The 18,012-nt window shown below is 51.1% G+C and overlaps 3 protein-coding genes across 3 annotated transcripts; 2 read left to right on the forward strand and 1 right to left on the reverse strand.

The window, feature by feature from the left end:
* Positions 1-3,526: 3,526 nt before the first annotated feature.
* Positions 3,527-5,177, forward strand: AMT1_2 (ammonium transporter Amt1; the record flags this gene model as incomplete). Its single annotated transcript, XM_053197836.2, has 4 exons — positions 3,527-3,625; positions 3,699-4,018; positions 4,085-4,762; positions 4,823-5,177. The coding sequence occupies 4 exons, from the start codon at positions 3,527-3,529 to the stop codon at positions 5,175-5,177; spliced, it is 1,452 nt and encodes a 483-aa protein (XP_053044767.1).
* An 817-nt stretch (positions 5,178-5,994) lies between these two features.
* On the reverse strand, positions 5,995-8,921 carry N0V96_009778 (uncharacterized protein; the record flags this gene model as incomplete). Its single annotated transcript, XM_065758747.1, has 6 exons — positions 5,995-6,193; positions 6,246-6,874; positions 7,575-7,639; positions 7,692-8,138; positions 8,448-8,619; positions 8,694-8,921. 6 exons carry the CDS (start codon positions 8,919-8,921, stop codon positions 5,995-5,997), a joined length of 1,740 nt encoding a protein of 579 aa, XP_065612514.1.
* Positions 8,922-14,511: 5,590 nt separating this feature from the next.
* Positions 14,512-14,919, forward strand: N0V96_009779 (uncharacterized protein; the record flags this gene model as incomplete). Its single annotated transcript, XM_053197833.1, has 1 exon — positions 14,512-14,919. The coding sequence occupies one exon, from the start codon at positions 14,512-14,514 to the stop codon at positions 14,917-14,919; it is 408 nt and encodes a 135-aa protein (XP_053044764.1).
* Between the last annotated feature and the right edge of the window lie 3,093 nt (positions 14,920-18,012).

Consider the following 18,012-nt stretch of genomic DNA (forward strand, 5'->3'; position numbering starts at 1 on the left):
TTCAAACTCGTCTCCCACTCCAGACCAGAAGTTCAGGCTCAACTCTCCCAAGTTCCAACGGACCCGCAGCCATCAAACGAATGCTGCCATAACCACATGGGCAAGAATACCTACCTTACTGTGTGGACGCACCCAAGGCACCCTCCCAATGCTCGCGCGAATGGGACGCTCCATCAATGTCTTGGCTCGATGATTCTCTGCTCCATCGGGGTGATAATGACGAAATGTCGCCCATCCCAAGAGAATCCGGGGCAGATGGCCCTGTTGGCTCGTCAATGTAAGGTATCATCGAATCCTATGATCCCTTTACGCAGTACACTACAACCGCCTCGCACTTTAGCAGCAGTCTCCGCCATATCAACCAGCCATCAGCTAGCCAGCAATCTCGATTCCCCACCTGACCTTCAACTGAACTTGCGCACCAACAGCGATTCATGCAGCACCTGATTCAACATCTTCACCAGCGCGTCTCTGCTCTCAATAAGGCTTGTCAGACGCGCTATCTCTATCAGGCGTTCCACTCTCGGCTTTTAGGTGTTGCAATTACCTACGGCGCATTTCCGTCATGGCTTTTTCTTCATTCAACTCATCAAGTAAGGCAGCCCGGTTTCGGTGCCGTCTTATCTCTTGGTGGACCTGAAGGATTCACGACCTTTCCCCAACCGCGCAGCATAATCACGGAACGGAAAGGTGAAAGATCAAGGACAGCCTGTCGGCCTTTCCGATTGCATGTGTCGTTTTGGCTTCCCGCGCTCTCGCACATTCTCGCGGACTGAAAGCGCCGCGAATCGTTTCCAATCTGGGCCTGTTCGAAGCCCAGCACCTCAACCCATCTTTCGAGAACGTTCTGATCAGGCCTGAGATTAGCGACTCGGACTACCGGTCACACAAGCTGATGCGAGGCCTTCACACCGTTGACAACCTGCAGATTCCCAGATGCTGTGCCAGACCACCACACTAGCACCATCACCCGAGTCATCGCTCGCCATGTGGGTGATTCACCTTTCGCTAGCGCCATCGACACGTTCTTCAGCTTGAAGACTAAGAATCTATTCGTGAATATACTTCGGACGGCTACATGAACGAACGTAGTTTGACTTCTGAGACGCAGCTGACGATGCCCCCCCGCTTGCAATATCGGGGTAGCCTCTAGGTCGGCTTGTCACTGTGTCGCTTTGACTTTTGGGTCTGAGCACTTCGGACGGACGCCTCCTTCTGCACCTTTCTTCTTCTCCGACATCATGCAATCGGGACAAACAACGTTCACCGCGGGAAAGCGACACCGCTCACCAATCATCCGTGGCCGTTCCTTATTTGACTCCCTTGCCGTATCGTGTCCGTGGCAGCAGCTATGAAGATGGCGTCGAGCTAGTCCTGTCAAATCCCAACGGCGGAATACCTTAATCTCTGTCGATCGGCGCGCTGCAGCAACTATCACAACGTGTGGTTGCGACGAGTTACAACTTACAATGGCATCGGTGTCTGAGCCACTATTGCCCAATCCCAAGGAACGAGACATGTGGCTGGTGCTGCCTGTTGCGTACTGTGTAAAGCACCCATGACCCATCCATCACACTCCTCACAGAAGTTGTGTAACTGGGTCTCAGCTCCCATCAACCACCGAAATCCCCCTTTGGTCGCCTGAGCGATTTTCTCGATGCGCCCTAAGCCTCTGCTCAATTTCTCTGGCCTGACTGCAGTATTCCTGACTGCAGTATTCATCAAACCAAACGGCCATGCAGCGTATCTATACGGGCACCTTCGCGCCTGATTGCCAAAGGTCTTTGAAGACGGGGCATCTATCCCGTTTCGCAGCCATGGACCGAAATCGCCCCCACACGGCAGCGGCCAGGCAAGGTCGGAAACTACGGGCGGAACACGACGCGGGAAATGAAGTGGCTACAGATTGTCAGATAATACAGCTTACCTACCGTGTACGGATACGTTTGCTCGACTGTCGCGCCTCGCTGGTGCGTATCTGCCGTTGCGTTGCTGAGGCACAGCATGCGTCTTTCCTTTTGATCCTCAACTCGAATGCCCTTGATCGCCTGTTTCTTCCTGTCTTGGCCCGTCTCGAGTCCAGAGACGTCTGTGCCGACGCGTCTGGGCCTGGTTGCATGCCAGACGACCGCTGATGCTGCACTACAAGAAAAACTGGAAAAACTTTGTCCTGGTCCGAAATGTTGCATCCAATGTCAGCAAGAGCAACAAGCGGAGGGATTGCCCTGCGGCTCAACCGGCCGAAAAAAGATCCCTCTCATTTGCCCCGTGCGACAACGAACCAACAGTATTGGGAATCGGGCAATGGGCACAATGTGTCGCTGGCGAACACGGCATGTCAAGAGTCGATTGTCTCCAGACGTGGGCACTGGGCGAGATCAGCAAAGCTCAAGCCATCTCTTGGCATGGCACTCTATTTCATCTGCTCGATTCTTGACATTCTCCAGGTCCAGAGTCCGGAGTCTCAAAGTCCTAGGCCAGATACACGCCCTGGGCCGTGGCAGACTCCAGAGAGTACGAATCCCTACGGTAGCGTCCGAAAGCTAGGCAGGTAGGTAGCCCAACGGACGAAGAAACGTCTACGGTACGCTAGCGGCCAGGTTCTGCCAAGAGACATGGCTCCCTGAAATGGCTTCAATTCGCCTTGAGCCGAAGCCCCCGACCCTAGACATCCTTGTCATCCTCCTTCGACAAACCCCGGCCAGTCTCCAATTCCTTATCAGTACCCACAGGTTCCGACGGCCCACTCGATGCTAGACGACATGGGACGGGGAAAAGGTCAGCAAGGGCCCTCGAAGCATGTGGTTCAAGTACATGTACGAATTCCACCGACCGTGTTTGTATGAAGCTCTCGCGATGAGGACGTCCTCGTACCACCACCATGCAGCTACGCCAGTAGAGGGACATGCCCGACTTGTCTTGCCGGAGGCAGACGAGGATTTGGAAGTCGCTTCAAGATACAACCCTCTTTTGCTGCAGCCAGACACCCTCCCACGCCCTTTTTTATGCTTTCCTCTCCACCCCTTGGCCCTGCACTATTGGTGTTGCCCGGCATAGAAGACTGGTCAATGAGCGACCTCCCCGTCCCAACTTACTGACTTCCCATCCTTCATCTTACCCGCGCCATCGGTCTGGGCTGCTCATCCCTGCCGCCTTCGGATCCATCCAAAGATACTGCAGCAATTGTGCTCCGTAGTGTACTTGGCCATCTGTACTCGTAGGCTCAAATATCGGCCAACTCACGACGAGGGGCCGAAGGCAATGCCCCGGCCTTGCTTTTCCCAATGTTGCTTTTGGGATTATTTAGCCTGTCCATCCCCGGCGTAGACTTCAACGTTGTGTTGTCTTCCCCCTTCCTTCGTTCTCTCCCTTCCCTGTAACCCTCTTCACCCATTCCTCTTCCTTCGACGTCTGTTCGCCGATCTCGAGGCTGGCAAACGTTGAAGATTCCCGAGGACCCGTCCGGATACCGCGCACCGAAATCACTACCCATTGACCGCTCACGCGCCGGCGCGCAACCGTCAACATGTCTGCCGGTCTCTACACCATCCCCTACAATGGCACCGAGGGCGAGGCTGACGCCGGCTACTCTGCCGGTGTTGCCGACCTCAACGTCTTCTATGAGGTGAGCTCATTTTGATACTCGTCGTGGCCCGACGACGATTACCTCATACATGTTGTCTAACATGGTTGCGTAGTCTGGCGACCTGGCCTGGATCATGGTCTGCTCGGCGCTCGTGCTGCTTATGATTCCTGGTGTCGGTTTCTTTTACTCCGGTCTTGCCCGTCGAAAGTCCGCACTGTCCTTGATATTGATCTCGATGATCTGCGTGGGCGTGGTTGGATTCCAATGGTTCTTCTGGGGTTATACTTTGACCTTCTCTCACACCGGCTCCGTGTTCCTCGGCGACATGTCAAACTTTGGTCTCAAAGAGGTCGTCGCTCAACCCTCTGTCGGCTCCACCAAGATCCCTGATATTCTCTTTTGTCTGTACCAGGGCATGTTCGCCGCCATTACGTGAGTCTACTCTAATCTGGCACGAAGTCTGTGATCTCGATGGCAGCATCTGACCACTCTACGTAGTCCCGCCCTCGCTCTCGGCGCTATTGCTGACCGCGGTCGTATTCTCCCCGCCATGGTCTTTGCCTTTGTCTGGGCCACCATTGTCTACGACCCCATCGCCTACTGGACTTGGAATGGCAACGGCTGGCTGTTCATCCTCGGCTCCTACGACTTTGCCGGTGGTACGCCCGTTCACATCTCCTCTGGTGCTGCCGCCCTTGCCTACTCGTTGATGCTGGGCAAGCGCACCGGTTACAACAGCGTCCACGGTCTCCCGTACCGCCCTCACAACGTCACCCACGTCGTTCTCGGAACTGTCTTCCTCTGGGTCGGTTGGTTCGGTTTCAACGGCGGTTCCGCTCTCGCCTCCAACATCCGTGCTGTTATGGCCTGCTTCAACACCAACCTCGCTGCCGGTGTCGGTGGCGTCACCTGGATGCTCCTTGACTACCGCCTGGAGAAGAAGTGGTCTACCATTGCCTTCTGCTCTGGCGCCATCGCCGGCCTTGTTGCCATCACCCCCGGTGCTGGTTTCGTTACCCCCTGGGCTGCCGTCATCTTCGGTATTGTCGGTGGCATTGCCTGCAACTTTGGCACTAAGCTCAAGTTCGTCCTTGGCATTGACGACGGTCTTGATGTCTTCGCCGTCCACGGAATCGGTGGTATCTGCGGTAACATCCTGACCGGTATCTTCGCTGCGTAAGTCTCGCTACCGTCCCTACGACCTTACCCGCAAGAAATTGTTCTAACATCTCCCAGCTCCTACATTGCTGCCCTCGATGGCGCCTACACCGGCGAAAGCGCGATTGCCGGCGGTTGGATCGAGCACAACTACGTCCAGCTCGGCTACCAGCTGGCTGGCTCCGTCGCCGGTTTCGCCTGGTCCTTCACCCTGACCTGCCTCATCCTCTTCCTGATGAACCTGGTCCCCGGCCTCAGCCTGCGTGTCAGCGTCGACGACGAGGATCTTGGCCTCGACGACTGCCAGCTCGGCGAGTTCGCCTACGATTACGTCGAGGTCACCCGCCATGTTTCGGACATTGTGCCCAGCAGCAGCCATGACGGTGCCCCCGGCAGCTCCGCCCACAGCTCATTGCCTGAGAAGACTGTCTAAGTCTTGGGACAATAAAACTGTGCGACTATCCATCACTTAAAGACTTTGCTTGACGACCGTCGGAGAGTATATCGACGGCTGGAAAAGGGGGAAGGCAGCTATCATCTATAATACTCTTGTTCACATCTGCTTTGATACCAACTTGGCACTCGCTTGCTAGATTTACTATTAGTCATTCCGTGGAACAATTCACGAGATCATCTCATAATGTTCATAAACATCCGTCCTCTTCCTGGAGTGTTCCTATGTCAGCTGATTTAAATACCAAAGGTCATGAATGATATGCCCAATGTACATCCATCTAGGTCCCGGTGGCGGAGCATTATTACGAATATTCTGCCTCGTCTGCCTCGGTGCCTGGTTGTAAGTTCACCCACGATCACACCTACTGGTTGCATCGTTCCAGAAAATTCTCACTGCATGTACGCACGGCTGCCGACGTAGCATCTAACATTGAAGCTGCCACCTACCAACCAAGGTATGGTAAAGTATGGTAGGACGGCCGCTGCTCCTTCTCTCTCGGAAAAAGAAAGGTAGCAACGCTTAAATCCTTTGCATCCTTCGCTGCGACAACGAACCAATTGCTGTTGAGAATTCCAAATACTCCGAGACAGCAGCACAGTCAGCACCCAAAGATAGTTTTCCAATAGGCAAGTAGTATTAACCGTTCCTTCTGACGTTGGACGCTCCATGCTGAGTGACCCTGACTACGATCCATCCGATCTCATCTTTCGCCCTGTATTATGCTATTCCTCGTCCTCTGACCTCACACATTCGACGAATCCCCCAGTCTTGTCGTACGGTCATACGTACTCCATCAAGGAATTGAACCACCATCGACTAACCAAGCCTGCCCAGTAACATAGGAAGACTCGTCTCCCAACAAGAAAGCAATCGTCGTCGCCACCTCTTCAGGCTGCCCGACTCTCCCCAGAAGCGGCTCAAACACGTCCGCCCCGGTCTCCGTGGTCTTGGCCGCCAGCGCCGTTCGTAGGATGGGCGTATCAATCGCACCGCTGCATTTCTCGTTAGCCAAATCTTCCTATAATGCAGACAATCTCAACTTACGGGCAAATAGCATTAATCCTCAATCCCTTCCTCCCAAACTCCCTCGCCGCACTCTTGGTCAAGCCAATAACAGCATGCTTACTCGCCGTATACGCCCCATGATACTCCAGCCCATAGTGCCCCGCCACGCTCGACACATTAACGATGCTCTTCCCCTTTCCCTCCTCCGCCAGCGCAGGAATCTCGGCCCTCATGGCATTCAATATTCCCCTCGCATTCACGCCCATCACGAAGTCCCATTCATCGTCCTCAATCTGCGTCACCGTCGCCAGGTTGCCCTGCCGCCCAAGTACGCCGGCGACGTTGGCCGCCCCGTCCAACGGTCCGAGCTTCTCCACCGTTTCCGCGATCCACGCCTCCACCGCTTTACGGTCCCTCACGTCCACCACTCGCGAGTAGACGTTGCCTGCTCCGTAAAGGCTGGTGAGATCCGCCGCGGCTGTGGCGAGTAGGGGCTCGTCGACATCTGATATCGATACTCGCGCGCCGAGGTTGGCAAGGTGCTTCGCTGTCGCCAGGCCAATGCCCGATGCTGCGCCCGTGATGGCGATGACTTTGCCTTTGAGGTTGCTCATGTTTGTGGTGTCAGGCTTTGCCGTGATGGGAATGTCGTCACCTTCGTAAATTGGCTATCGTAGTCGATGATGCCTGGAATGTGAACCCCTCAGTGGGCTTTTGGTGTCTTATCCATATTTGTACATCTCCGCCTTGGGGCATGGCATGCTGAGTAACATGCTTTGAGCGTCGGGTCGACCCACCTATTATTGACACTGCCGAGCTATCTAACAGTGTCGCCGGGACGCCCAATGCCGGACGTGACGGAGAAGGTCTACTCCGGGGCCTTTCTTGACATCGACAATCTAAAGAAAACCGAGCACTCTAGAGTCATACAAGGGGACCTTTCGGTATTACATGGCAATGGCGCATCGAAGAAGATGCGAATTGGGCCCCAATTGCTTCGACAGGCGTCTGCGTGAGTACGTGTGCGCAAATTTCACCATGGCAGTTGGGGAAAGTCATGAAGGAATATGGGTTCCATTGAGACATGCTAGTAATTCTATTGATGGTTCATGGTTGTGGGGCATGCCTTGTCAACCAACACTCAGGTGCTTTGCAACGTCCTCCGCGTAACAAGATCCTCATGCTCACATTAGATCGTCACTTGGTCTGCCCAACTTGGTAACATTTGCGTTCGAGAGAACCTCAAGAGCTGCGAGACTGAATCGGAAATGGCGTTCAAGCGTTTTTTTCTCGATCGTCTCCAATGTCTGCATTCAAGATTAGCACTCGACTTTCGGCGTGGCCACATATAGTTTTGGTGGAACTGACATCTTTATCAGTGTGAATTCTGTCGTTGCCCGTCGGGTCACGATCGGCAGTAATGAAGGCCGCAGCTTCGAAATAATTGTCAGTTCAAGTCAAGTACAGAGGAAACATGACACTCACGATACTTGTTGTTGTAAGCGCTTGCATGATCGGAACACGCGTAACCGCAAGGAAAGCTCAGTGTTGGGATGCCGCGCTGCTTCGCAATGGTTCGGAGGACATGTGTGAGGCGTGGGTCAATTTTGTCGCCACCCAGAGACACCTTGTCAGTGGAAGAGAATCCCAGCATGTCGTGGTTCAGCATGGCAACCACCGTCTTGTTTTTGGCCTTGTAATCGTAGAATATTTCTGAAGATCCAAGCAAGCCGACCTCTTCTGCAGTATAGAAGTGGAACTCGACTGTGTTGCGAAGGGGCTGCCAAGGCTCAGTATCCTTGTGACTCGTCTTTTCTGCTAGGGTCCGTAGAAGTTCAAGCAGCACGACCGTCCCAGAAGCATTATCGTCGGCTCCTGGAGCATAGCCACCAGGTTTTCTTGAAATAGAGTCAAAGTGGGCGCCGAAGACAACTGCCCAGCGCGTCAGCAGAGCCATCTGGAGGAAGAAAGACAGGCTTACCAATGTCAGAGGTAGCTCCGGGAAGCTTGGCGATGACTGAAGGCTGCTTGGTGGCGTTATGTGCGAACGGGGCGGATTCAATATGCGGGTTGACCAATGCTACAATCCTCTCAATACTTTCGAGAATCCATTCGGCGGCTTTCGTGCCGTTTTCCGTTCGATGATCTCTGCTCCAAAACCTACGATACTGGTTAGGACTCGAATCAAGATTGAGGGCAGTCTTTCCAACTCAGTCATTGTCGTGAGATGGCGCATCGCACGTTCAGCATTGAACGGTGTCGGTTGCTCGGGAGGGGCCATGAGTAGACCGCCAAGTTCATCCTGCATCCAATCTACTTCCCGCTGGGACAAGTCGGTGTTCAAGTCGAGTGTGTCAAGGTACTGACTGAAGTCGTGATCAGGGGTAGATATCATTTCGAGAACTTCCTCGTCCTTGGGAGATGTCAGTCAGATCAATTTGCTGGACGAACAAAACCGAGTCATGCAGGGGATTCAAGAAAGCTCACCTTGATGTCAGTGATATCGATGAAACGGAGACCGTTCTCGATCAACCCATCTTTGTCCGCATCGGTGACCCATGATCCGAGATCAGCTGGAGACGTTTTGACAAGCCGGAGGGCAGAATCGGTAGGGGTGAACAAAAGCCGTGAACCCTTTAGGTGGCTTGGTGCAGGTGAGGTTGCTACAAAGGACGCAAATGCTGCCAAAGCAGCAATGTAGCGGCTTGGCGCCATGCTGGATGTCTCTTCGTTCGCGTCTGCGTAGATGGACTGCAAGATTCCAACGGACAGGCAGGCAAGTGGCACTCCGATCAGAAATGGGATTGGAAGAGCAAGTCGGTGATGTCGGGGAGCTGTAGGGAATGAATTCTGTGAAGAATGATCAGATAGAGTGACTGCTTTCTGCGCAGAAGGCAGAGATACAGAAGTTTCGGGTGGAGTGTATTGGCGATGAAGATGTCACAGAAGATCTGACTCCGGACGTTGGTGGGTGTTCTCTGCTAAGGTGTTTTTGTACAATGAGAAGGAAGTGAGGGCATCCGTTTACTTGGAAAGTGAGGTGCAGAAAATGCTTCCAGTCTTGCCAGGCTCGCCATGTCGTTGCAAGGGGAAGGCATCATGCCGTCAGGTACCTTCCATGGCTGCTCACCTTATCTTAATTCATTTTCAGGCAGGTACCTTACCTTAGCTGCATCAGATACGTACTCTTCTGTGCAACCCATCATGGCAGGTATCAGCATCCAAAGTTCCTTCTCTGACCATCCACAATAAACTGAATATCTCCTAGCGTTTAGTCAAGGGTAGGAATTCTAAATGACATGAACATCGATGTGCCGCCTCGCAACTTGCTTGGACAGTACAATAGGCGGCTGAGGGGAGAAATCGCCGAAAGTGTGTTTTCTTTTTAGTCTCTTTTTCATACTTATTCAAGGTGCATATTTGCTAATACGGTCGCCAAATCATTCTTCAACGAAAACCAGATCTACACTCCCCCGAGGCGCAAGTGTGATTTCACTTGCCATACGTGGCCTCAACCTCACGAACTTCTCCACCGGGTCGGCTTCCATGCCTCTTCTCTCCCAAACAGTTATCATGGGCTCCGAATCTTTGGACATTAGGTTTTGTCTCACTTCAACACTTCTGTATTGTTGGAACACGCGAACCAAGACATACGCCATCTCAGTCAGGGCCAGCTGCTGCCCGATGCATACTCTCGGACCACCATTGAACGGAATATACGTCCATGGATGAGGTGTCCAATATTCCCATCGACGAGGATAGAAGTCTTGAAGTGGATGCTTGTACGAATTAAGATCATCTCGCAAGTGAAGGACATGCGTGGAATAGATAACCTGGGTACCCGACGGAACTCCTACGGGGTCATTCCCGTCTGGTCCACCTCCGCGTGGTAGACTGGTGTCTTTTGAAGCAGCTCTGATGTTGAAAGGTGCGTTGGGGTATAACCTAAGTGTCTCATTGAGCACATGAATAACAAAGGTCATGCTCTTGAGGTCGTCATAAGTTGGCAGACGAGCTCCAGCGCCAGCGCCCAACTTGTTCACAATCTCGCGTCGAAGCTCGGCAAGCACTTCAGGATTCTTCGCGAGCTCATAGAAAGCCCAGGACATCGTAGTTGCAGTGGTGTCTCGGCCAGCGATCAATATCGACACCATTTCATCACGCAGATACCGAGCGTCTCGAGAGATACCAGCGCATGCATGAAGGAGTGTCCATCCGTGGTCTGTCTTATCCATCTCCGCTAGCTCCGCGTCCGACATTGATATCGCCTTGTCAATGCTGGGCCCCATAAACTTATTCAGGGTCTCTAGGTCCTTGCGGAATTTCCGGCGCGGAACAAGCAAGTTTAGAGGGCCTAGCCGCTCAATCAAGGACTGAGTGTGACGGATGCGCTCAAATGCCTCAAAGACGGCGTCATGTTCTTTGCTTGTCAGAGAATCCACCTGTCTCCCGAGGGAAAAGTCTGCCGAGACATCAAGCGCAAATCTGCTCAAGACGTCCTTTATATCCACAACTTGGCCACCAGTCAATGCTGGAAGCATATCCTGGATATGACGCTCAAGACAGACAAGGTCACTGACTCGTTGGCGGGTGAAGAGAGACCGGAGACGTTGGCGCGAGGTATGCCAAGCGTCACCGTCAATGTTGAAAATGCTATTCCCCATGAGTTCAAACCAATCTGTCCTGAAGCGCTGGCCCTTTCCAAATTCGTTGAACTGAGTTGCGAGCATGGCTCGAATATTTTCGGGATCTGCAGTGAAAATTGTGCGCGATCCCATCAAGGAGACCTCAAACGTGTATGGGTTCTTCTTTCCCTGACCTGATAGGAGGAACGCGTTGTGCATAAACTTGAGGTTTTGATCCTGCAAGGCGTGAGTGGTGATAGACCACAGAAAATGCAAGCCAGACAACACGCCTACTTCAACGTTAGTTATCATGAACAAGATTAGCTGGAGGATTCGGAAACTAACCAAACGCTGTGTATGATTTGAATCTAGACGCGTGCCCTCCATGGCCCTTAATCCTCCTTTCTTCGACAATCAACTTGACAATGCTTCGCAGGAGGGCGAGAATCACTAGCCCACAAACGAGCCATGCTGCGTATGAGACAACGTAACCATCCTTAATGTGACTGAGTTTGCCCATGGCTGCAAGCCGCAAAAGTTTGAAGAGGTAGAAATTGAGCTCAGCAATCTGTGTGCGAAATCCAATCTTTAGAGGACTAATACTGAGGAAAGATTCTTCTTGGTTTCTGTAGCCGTTGATCTCATCGCCAGGACAATACCGAATGGTGAACTTGGCCTCTTCTCCGAGATATTCGGTCTCGAAACCCCGAAAAGCATGTAGAATTCCTGTTCATGCCGAGTGCTACCGTCTTATCGAAACAAGAGACGAAACATACTTCGACAAACGTCTCGGGGAGTGGGGTGAGTTGCAAGTCCGCGGTATAATCTGCGGTGTAACCAGTGACATGACTAGACCTCAACGGATGTTTCTCCTCGAGGAGGATGGCATGCTGAGAATCGGAAATTGTGGAATGGAGTTGAGCTTGCGAGCATGGGTCAGCCGGCAGACAAAGTTTGATATAATTGACTTCCGGTGTTATGCAACATACCTGCGGACTGCAGCGGAACTATCAGGCGACGGAACCAAGGCAGAGCAAGGGCCTCCTCCGGAGACGCTTCCCGGAGGATTCGAACCTTACGACGTGATCTGAATAGTGCGCTACCACTGATAAGAATTTCGCTCCAGGTAAAAAAAGAGGATCGTAAGAATACCTGCACCAAAAAAACCCGTTCTGAGGCTATGCCGAGCGCCAAAGCAGAAGATGTCGACAAACGGTTTCGTTGCACTTTGCCTGATTGGGCTTCATACTATCTACACCATATTGTGTCTTATTCGAAACATCATCGTTGCCAAGACTATTGGTTTTCCGGTTGTCTGGAGCCCCATCAGTCCCTTCAACCCATTCTGGATCATCTTTAACAAACGAGTTGCACCACTCCTTCAGCGCCTTCCTCCAGGCCTGGGCGATTGGACCACGTATAATGCTCTTGATTGGACGTGGGCTGACCGGACACATGGCAACTGCCAAGTTCATGACAAGCATGGCAACACCTTCGTTCACGCCACACCGGGAGAGATTGAGATTCACACTCGCGATCCTGCGGTAGCTATTCAAGTGCTCCGGAAGCATGCGAACGACTTTCCCAAGATAAGCCATTACGCCAGCAAGTGCCCACTATTTCGCCGGATCAGGTACTGCTATTCTGAGCTAACTAATCATTCTTAGAAATCCTAGATATACTGGGCACGAGTCTGGTGTCCTCAGATGGCGATGATTGGACTCGTCACCGGAAGGCGACTGTCGCTACTTTAAGTGACAGAACTAATCGTCTCGTCTGGGCAGAAAGCGTCCGACAGACTCAGCAAATGATTCACTATTATCATCGCACTTCACAGAGCCTGATTTGCGATCCTGTTGAAGATGTACGCGAGCTTTACCTTCATGTCTTCACCAGCGTTTGTTTCGGCTTTACCTATGACTTCAAGCAGCCTGAAAGAGACTGCATTCCAAAAGGGCACGAGCGAAGCTACAAGGACTGCCTCCACACCAGTCTCAAGGATATTCTCATCCTTCGGCTAGTGCCATGTTGGGCTATGAGATTTCCTGCCCTGCCACAGAGGATCAAGAATTTTCGAGATGCCGTAGCCGAAATGAGGCAGTATCTCGATGAAATGATCAATGCCTGCAAAGACAATATCAGAGGCAGCAAGAAAAAGACGCAGAATGACAACTTACTTAGCTTTATGGTGAAGAGAAACAGAGATTTGGAAGTCGAAACTCACCTAGGTGGATCCAAGGATGATGGGTCTCATGCCTTACTGAAAGAGTCCGAGATTCGAGGGAATCTCTTTACCTACTCACTTGGAGGACATGAGTCTTCTGCACATACGCTGACCTTTGCAATCTATCTCCTTGCAGCCCTTCCAGAGCAACAAGCTTGGCTTATGGAAGAGATCGACCAGGTTCTGGGTGGCAGGCCAGATTGGAAGTCAGCAGATGCCTTCATGGAGATTTTCCCTCGCCTAAAACGATGCCAAGCCGCCATGGTAAGCACGAATTCATCTCCGAAGCAATTTCCAACATACGGTCTGACACAATTATAGAACGAGACGCTCCGATTGTACCCATCGGTCACAGTCCTTCCCAAGTGCACCGGGTCGAAAGCAACGACTTTGATTGTTGGTAGCGAGTATCATCGCATCCCAGCAAACACCAACGTTTTTGTCAACATGCCTAGCATTCAGGTACACCAACCCATATGGGGACCCGATGCAATGTACTGGAAACCTGATCGGTGGATCATGACAAGCGATCGTATGAAGGGTCTGGACGGCGAACAACTCAAAGCACCTCCTGATGGCGCCTTTCTCCCGTGGAGCGAGGGGAAACGCGCTTGCCCGGGCAAAAGATTCTCCCAGGTTGGCTTTGTTGCAGCACTTGCGACTCTTCTGCATCAGCACGGACTTGAAGTCGTACCTAATCATGGAGAAGGCCTCGAAAACGCTAGGGAAAGGGCCATGGAAGTTGTAAACGACACTTACGCCGTCATGACTGTTCATATGCACAATCCTCTTTGTATTAAAATTAGGGTCCCTCAGAGAAGCTAGAAAGCAATATGGCTCTTATATGCACTATCTGATTTCTTTACTTGTTCCTTCACTTTGTTACTAGTCAATACGACAACGTAAAACCGCACTGAGTAGATTTCCTTAGATATAGGTATGTACTTCAAATAAATATCTTCACTATTCAGTACAGATACTTTGGCATCTTGAATCTTTCTTTTTCAATTCTTGCATCAAGTCGTATTTATCATTACAGATGGTTTTTCAATCGGGGATATTGACTGTATTACAATATAATACAATAAGTGCACCGCTACGCAAGTGTATGGTGTCGCGCTGTTCTTGCTCTAATTTTACTTCTCGTTATTTTTATCATAATTGTTAATGTTTTTAGGGATTGGCAAATCATTCTCCCTTCGTCGCGGTGACTTTTCTGCCATTTGCAGCACATCGGCGAGATTGTTCCCCCGACAATTTGGATCCTCACTACCAATCCTTGAAAGAATGATTACGTGAGGCCGGATTAGACCGGATTCAGGTCCGGGTTAAGGCTAAATCGTAAACGCTGAAGTCAAGCTTGCTCTATAAATCTCGGCTCGTCTGGCCAGTCATTAGATCCTTAGACACTTGAATCAGTCCATAATCAATCCATACGCGCTCGATAACGCCAAATATGTCAACTTTCATCACGTCTTCCAATATTGTGGCCACTATTGGGCTGGCCGCAACCATGATGGGCTCCATCGTCACGTTAAATCCAGAACTCGGTATCAAAATGTGGCACTTCGACATTGCGTCCTCCGAGGATTTCAAGGATCCAAAGTCGAAAAACAGGAGTCTGATCTTGGACGAGCTACGCCTGTTCGCCATACGCGAGTTCTTCATTGGAGCAAGCCTGTTTGCGGCAGCATACTTCGGCAACCACAAGACCTTAGCTGCGATGTGCTTGCTTGGGGTCCCGGTGGTCACTATCGATGGCATTGTGCAGCGGAGACAGGCACCTAAGGCGGATTGGTGGGTTCACTTTGCGTTGGCGCCGGTGTTCGCTGGTTTGGGTGTCGCGTCGTGGAGACAGCAGTGATTGATTTCGATTTCCTCGAGATGTGACTTTTGGTCACGAGGAGTGCTGGGGATAAAGCAGTGTGGTTGAGTTGAGCACGAGAAATCAAAATCGCTGGTTGGATTGGATGAATCTCAAGGTGAAGCTCGAAAGGATATTCGAGGTTTGACTTTTTCAGGCTTCACATCCTTCGACGTTCCCTGTAACCCCTATATTGCAACCTTGCCTAGAAAGCGAATCAAAATTCCTATCAAATGTTGCCTGTCAAGAACAGCTGTAGAGCTACACATCGAATAAAGGAACGGACTTGACGCTCATATTTACGCATGGAATTCGGGCTTCAATAAGACAAAGGCTCAGAAAGAACATCTTGCGCGAAGACCGGAGTATCCGTAAAGCGTCGGACAAGACGGAGCAAGAGTCCGGCGATCGAAGTGAAGCGTCGAAGGTTGACAGAATCTCATTCAGAGGTGGGAAGAACGGTGGAGCGATAACTGACGGAGCATTCAAAGTGGGTATATAAGCGCTAGTTTGGTCATGCGAACTTATATCTTCAGCAATGTCAAAGTCCTTTTCCTCCTCCGCTACGATATGATCCTGCGCTTGCGACCGGAATGACTGAAGTTCTTTTGCTTCCACCTCTTCTATTAGGCACGCTTGCGGTCCTCCGTTCATTGCAGTCTGCGGTGCAGGCAAAAGCACGGAAATGATGTCCTTGGGAGCCCATGTCAGCCACACCCAACCGATATCTGATATATCCTTCGCTGGCTCAGCAAAGATCTCGGCCATGTAACTCTCCTTTGTAGAATGAGGCAGGAAATCACGGATTGAAATTTCGATTAAGAGAAGTCTAATACCTGAACATTTGGCCTGTAATCCTATCCAAATTGCTTCTACCAATCCTCAGCCAGCTATCTAGTTCTAGCCCTAGGCGCCTTTGCTTCAAAAAGAAGTGTTGTCCCAACTATCTGCCAGTCTACATACTTAAAATCGGACTTGAGTGGCTCAATGATGTCAGCTGCATAATCGTCTTTGTTGTGGAAAACACCCAAAAGGTTGTGCCAGAACATGAGGAACCTTCCAAAACCATTGTGCTTCACTCCACCGCCTAACACTGTTGCACCAACCAGAACACCATCTGGTTTCAAGAGCCGATCTAGACCTGCTATAGCCTCTCCTTTTCGCTTGGCACTCCCAGGGAGACAGTGCAACAATAGCATACAAGAAATGACGTCGAACTGTCCGTTGCTACCCATATGCAGAGATGGAGGTAGTGAGGTGTGGCGATCGCCGAGCACGAACACGTCAGCTTGAGCTGTGTTCACGATGACGTTGGGATGTGCCAGTTGAATGCGGTGTTCAGCCTCGGCCAGGGGGTTCTGATTGATGTCGGCCAGAACGACTGCCGAACCAGGAGGCAGAGGCGCACTCTGCACAAAATAACCAGTGCCGACGCCGATATCCAACAGTCTTGCCTTAGATTTGACAAGGGAGAAAACGTGCTTGTTGTAGTGACCCGAGAGGACGCATCTAGGACATCCCCAAGCGAATGAACAATAGAAGCCGAGGACAAGGGTATCGTAGAGCCATCGTAGGAAAAATGGGAAGTAGATAGCGTTGCCCAGGGTCCTTGCAGACATGGTGTGAGAAGGCGGACGGAATTGTGGGGAATTGGAAGCTGTGCAGAGGTGCTTGAGTCGGTTTAGCAGAGTTGACGATGTTCAGGGGCATCTACTTTGATATGAAACCCAGCACGGAAATACTTCGTATGAACAGTTGCCCTGACACATCGCAGTATAAAGTTCGAGTTGTGGTGTTTTAGCTTAAATATTACTTCTTACTTATTACCGCGCGCGGCGACAGGAGACTTCTGTCACGTCGGCAAGCGGAAACCATCCAACATTATCAGTCGAAAACCCTGATTGGAACACATTGACTATGCAGAAGTAAAGACTGAAGACACCTATTCAACGGACCGACGGATCTATCCGAATGGTACAAGCCTCGGCAACTAGGCCCGGCAGGCGACAGACTTTCTCATTTAGGCAACTTTTGAATTTTTATTGCTCAGCGCCGGGTGTTCAGGCCATATAAACTTTTACTTCTATTCCACGCAAGTCGCTGCAAGAGACCAGTACGGTAAATTTGGCGGAGTTCGAAACTTTAGACTGCCAGTCGTAGTTTACGATCTCGATCGAGCAATTGAGACCCGAGCGCTCGCACCTCCAGTTCCACACTTGCCATTGTTGAGTCCGATCAAGGTTGATGAGATAGCCGCTTGAGTTCCGACCGAACATTTGCCCCTTCTCGCGAGTTTGACTTTAATGACTAAGCCTCGTCGTCTGGAAAGCGGGAAACCTGCTTCCGGACTCCTTCGGATGATTTGTTTGGCGGTTGAGTGATTGACAGCTGAACTCTGACCGGGCTGGTTGACGTCGCAAGTATTCGAAACCTTATGCAGCAACGGGTTCGTGAGTCCGTTTCCAAGACTCCGCCAATTCGGTCCTTGAACGGCCCAAACCTTCTCAACCTCAGTTAGGCCCTCTCCAGCCAAGGTAGTTATCTAGATGTGGTATGTTGTTATCAGCCATGTCAACAGTGATTCGAAACGCGATTGGATCTTTCGTGGTGGAGAATCAATCAACGAAGTTCTTGAGACTTGAACAGCCGTAAGCGAGGACTGACTGCAGTGACCAATTAAATTTCCACTCTTCCGTGGATATCATTCTTCCGTGGAATGTGACGTTGTCAAGTTTGCGTTAACTTCCGCTTGAAAGCCTTCATTGCCTCTTTTCGGTCATCATTGGACTATCCTGCTTCAAGAAACTTCGCTGAGAGCTGCTGCTAAACTAGTATAGAAAGGACCAGAACCAGTAGCATCTTTTTCATGAACAGTCCTGAATCTATTAGGAATTATTGTTTCGTCACTCAACTGCGGATGTCAACCCAGAATCAAGAACATCAAAGTCAAGTTGTCAACATGGATACAATGAAAGACCAGGTACAACCTATCGCCATAGTTGGTTTGAACCTCAAGTTCCCCGGAGACGCTACTTCGGCGGAATCCTTCTGGGAGATGCTTGAGAATGCAAGAAATGCATCAAGCAAGGTGTC

Source organism: Colletotrichum fioriniae (genome assembly GCF_027942845.1).
Source record: "Colletotrichum fioriniae strain IMI 355084 chromosome Unknown scaffold_13, whole genome shotgun sequence".
Taxonomy (NCBI): Eukaryota; Fungi; Ascomycota; class Sordariomycetes; order Glomerellales; family Glomerellaceae; genus Colletotrichum; species Colletotrichum fioriniae.